Below are 5,160 nucleotides of genomic sequence, written 5' to 3'. Positions count from 1 at the left end.
ATTCATAGGTATACATATAATATATATTTAGATCATATTTAAAAAAAAATTCCGTTAAAAAAAAAAGTTATTTGAATTTTGTAATACCTCTAAAAAATAAAGAAGTAGAATGTAAAGTAATATGTAGTAAAGAAGAAAAAAAGCGGCATGAAATTTGAAGTTTGAAACTCAGACACTTAAAATATATTATTATTATATAGAATTTTTTTTCTTTCTGAAAAAATATTCATTATAACATTATATTAATGCTGTATTCAATAAAATTAGTAAGATTATATTATATATATTAAAAAAAAATAAAAATTGATATTTGCATTTTCCAAAATATTAAACATTGAAAAAAATAATAATTTGAATAATAAAAAAGAGCAAAATAAATAAATTTTAACACAATTTTTGAATTAATATAATATTATTACATAAATTTATATAATTATATTTTATTCTATTAAAAAAAACTATACAATATTCTTCACTTTTGAAAAGATAATTATTCTGTAACCTATAAGTATTCGCATTATTTGGAAATTAATGTGTTAATTGATATAGTAAATCTCTTCATTAAAGAAAAATGATGTTAAAATATAAGAAAAGTTAATTATATGCCACATATATTTCATCTTATAAAAAAGTAAATAATATATTCCATAAAAAAATGTTAATCTCTATGCCCTAATAAAAGTTCTCATATTAATAGTTCTCATTTATTATAAAATTATAATACTTTAACTGTTATATATATAATAATTTTTTTCTTCAGTTATTTATATATACGCAAAATGAAAAAATCATATATAAAAATTCATTCTCTTAATAAAGAATTTAATTTTTTTTCTCAACAATATTGTGACTTTAATAAAAAGCGTTCATACTTATTTATGTACCTTAATATTATTAGAGTATTTATTTTATTGTTTATATAAGTTTTATTAAAATAAATTTTAAATATCAATGAAATTATTAAAATGACAAAAATGTGATAATAATGAAATTATTCAGGATACATAATGTTTTATATTAACCTTTCTATTCACTTTTAAAAAAGATATAAACCAATAATTCAAAATGATTCTTATGGTTTTCTTCTTCTTTTTTTATACATTATAATTTATAAATATTTTTATAATATCAAAGATATAAAATATAATTATAAAAAAGTATATAAGTTAAACAGTACTAAATAAATAAGTTTCAACACTTTTTTAAAATGCAGTACGAATGGAACAGAATAAAATTATTTCACAGAAATTTTAAAAAATATCATATATTTTTATTTTTTTCCTTTCAATTAAATACCTATTTTTATTATAATAATAAAAAAATTTGGACACTACATTTTTGAGTTTTAAAAAAAATATATATATTCTAACTTTCAATTTTTTTCTCTTTTGATTTTTGTAATTTTAGAATAATATATTTCTTTTTAATATTTAGTTAATAATATTTTTTCTTCTTATATTTTTTTTTATTATTTTATAAATTATATATATATTTATTTATTTATAACATAAACCAATAGTAGATCTATTTGTTAAAATATTTAATCCATTTTGATACATAATAATTTTTTACTTTTATCATATTTCATAAAAAATATGTAAATTATAAATTTTTTTTTACTAGTTTGTATTGAGTAAAAGCTATAATAACAGAATTCTGCTTATTTTTTAAACATTATAATTAATGCAGTAATAATATTAATAAAAAAAATAAGAAAAATATGTTTCTGAATGAATTATATGCATGACGTTCAAATAACACAATCCTAACTGAAATATAAATACTTATTTGTAATATAATATCCTCATATTACATAAAACATATATATTATAGTATATCAATAATATGTTGTTAAGAAAACCATTGTTTTTACTTATTAATAATATTAACATTATCCCTATTTCAAAAAATATTTAATAAATTTAAATGAACTTAAATATTCTTATTTTATATTACAAATAATGAATATATAGTTTTAAAGTACATTATTTTAATATATATAAGTCTCCTTTCAAAAAATACTTTTATGTTTTATAATGTAATATATATATCACTTATATATTTCATTAATATTGTATATAAATTACAAGAATATTAATACGTATGTTTTCTTATATTTCTTATATTTGATATGTTAACTTAATAAGTTATTTAATTTAACTATAATCATATAAACATATTGCAAGTACATTAAAAATATATTAAATATTTTAAAAAAATATTAACATACATGGACTTACGAACATAGTTATGATTTAATATTAAAGTCGAATTACAAAACCGTAATGTTTTGAAATATATAACGAGCCTTGATATATATTATACTTTATTAAGTTAAACGATTATGTAAAAATTAAAAAAGCAAATTTTAATATTATAAATAAAAAAATGATATAAGAGCAAAAGAATATCCACTACAAAATAACGTTAACTAATATTTATTTTAGCAATTATAAAGCTTATTGTACTATTTAAAATTCTACATAGCTTATGAAGAAAATGACAAATCATTACATATATGAAATAATAACAAAAACATATTTTTCTTTTATTTCATTTTTTAGTTTTTTTTTAAATATATTTGATTATATGTTAAATATATTAATTCAATTAAGATATATCTTATAATTTATATATCATACTAAACGTATATAATAGTTAGATAATTTAGAACAATAAAATATATATATATAAAAAAAAAATAATAATAATAATTTAATATTATTTTCTAAATACATTGAATTAAATGTTATAATATGTTAGAACTCATATAAAATATAATATCATAAATAAAATATAAGTGACATATACATAATTGAAAAATATTATGATATTAATTTTCGCAAATGTTTTATTATATATTGAAATATAAACACATACCATAAACAACATTGCTAATAAGTTGTATGCTCTGTAGATTATTATGATAAATATTGATTGACATATTAATTTATATTTTTGTTATGCTACATGTACAATGATTTCAATAATAAATTTTACTAAAGCAATTAAGATAAATATTATATTATTTTGCTTTTTATTTTTAATATATAATAATTATTATTCTATAGTATAAACATATTTACTACTTCTGCATACATTTATATATCGAATATAAATATATATATTATCCCATTATGATGGTTCTAAAGAAGAAAGTAAAACTTTAACTTCTGTATATAATACAATGAAGAGAATTAGCAGATTATTTTAAAATTATACGATATATTGCATTCATAGAATATTATATTTGTAATTAAAATAATTTTTTTTAGGATGTATATTTTTCATTTAACAAATAAATGCCTATTTTCATATACTATACTTCTTTTTAGCTAAATGTCTTCTTTTATTTAGTTAAATTTAAATTTTACTAATATTCATGAAGTTCAGTTTATTGACTAATATATATGTTATTGATACTTATAATAAATATTAATTTAAATAATATAAAAGGTATTAACTTAACAATAAAAAAAATAATAATAAAATAAATGAGAAAATACTATATCTTATAAATAGTTAATATTTATCTATTTATAATATTTTAAAAGGCAAAAATGGATTTCTGAAAAAATATTCAATTATAATAGGAAATTTATTTGAGAATATACTAAAATTAATTCATTTTTTTGTAAAATATATCAGTACAATTATATAAGTATCATATGAATAAAAAAATAGAAAAGCGAATTTTTCTCTATATTTTTTTTTATTTACAATAAAATAACCCTGTTTTTACAATTATTATTTTATCAATTAAAATCGTTTATCTTATATTTTACTAACTATTCTACTTATTGTAATGTTAACAAAAAGTAAAGAGGAAATTTTTCCTAAGTAATTCTTGTTCTTAAAATATACATATGAAAAAAAGGAAAATACTACATATTAACATATTATATATATTTTTTCATTTATATAAATATTAAAATGATACTAATTTAATTTTTGTTCCTTAATTCACGTATACCTATATACGATGGCAACTCACACTACAGAAGAAAACGTAAAATTTATTTTTGTTTTTTAATTATTATATATATTATTTTATCCAAGGTTTTGTTGTTCTAGAAATGATATATAAATCTATACAAGGAAAAATTTGTTTTGTGCATTTTTATATTATTATTTTATATTTTTTATTATTAGGAGAATACTGTGACATTATATGTTAAATATAAAAGTGAATTTGAAACAGTTATCGAAGATATTCAAAATGATAGTGGTGGAGAAAATCCTGGAATGAAATGTGCTCTAATGTTCGGAAATTATCCTAATTTTACTATACCATGCCAAGATGTTGGTAGATATTTAATTGAAATAAAGGAACACTATAAACTTGATAGCCTCAAACGTTGTAAATACTTAAATTATAGGATAAATTCAGATGAAATGTATAATAAGAATCCTAAATGGTTTCAGGGATATAATGAATTTTCATCCCTGTTAGATAATATATGTGTCCAAAAATTCGAAAGAATTCAACCTAATATTTTAGAAAAACTTAAAGAATTATACAGTTATTATAAGAGTTTTAATGAATATAATGGCAAGGAAAGTGATTCTGATGGTACAATTTGCATTAATATTAAAAAATGTTATAACTTTTATAACGATAATTACAAAGAATGTCAAAGAAATAATGAAGGTCTATTTTGTGAAGAGCTAAACAATTTTAAGAAAGCATATGATGATAAAATGAATAAATTATCTCCATGCATTGGTTTACCAAAAACATTACCACAAATAGAACAAACTTCAACAAAAATATTAACACCTACAAAAGAAGATGACGCATTTGTTCCCATTTTAACAACATCTATAGTATTACTAATGTCTTTTACTATATTTTTTTTATATAAGGTTAATAAGAATTATACTTAAAATTAATAATAATTTATCACATATAGAATAATTTATTTTCACAAAAATTATAAGCATATAAAAATTATATTTTTAAATAAATATACATATATTTTGATGTAGTTTACTCCACTGAAATCTTGGATATATTATCGTTTACGAAAAAAAAAAATTATTGAACTTAACAAATTTCAAGAATCGAGCGAATCCTTACAAAACCTTCATGAAGTAGTAAATAGAAATTATGAACGAAGTTCTCATAATATATCCTATCAACCTCAAGGAGACACTTGA

General features: G+C 17.4%; 1 protein-coding gene across 1 annotated transcript; it reads left to right on the top strand.

Annotated features, from left to right (window-relative positions):
- Positions 1–3,982: 3,982 nt before the first annotated feature.
- Positions 3,983–5,160, top strand: MKS88_000218 (PIR protein; the record flags this gene model as incomplete). Its single annotated transcript, XM_067219351.1, has 3 exons — positions 3,983–4,009; positions 4,153–4,866; positions 4,990–5,160. The coding sequence occupies 3 exons, from the start codon at positions 3,983–3,985 to the stop codon at positions 5,158–5,160; spliced, it is 912 nt and encodes a 303-aa protein (XP_067070323.1).

This window comes from Plasmodium brasilianum (genome assembly GCF_023973825.1).
Source record: "Plasmodium brasilianum strain Bolivian I chromosome Unknown PB_00_07, whole genome shotgun sequence".
NCBI lineage: Eukaryota > Apicomplexa > Aconoidasida > Haemosporida > Plasmodiidae > Plasmodium > Plasmodium brasilianum.
The sequence above is the reverse complement of the archived record's forward strand: the minus strand, read 5'-3'. Positions and strand labels throughout refer to the sequence as shown.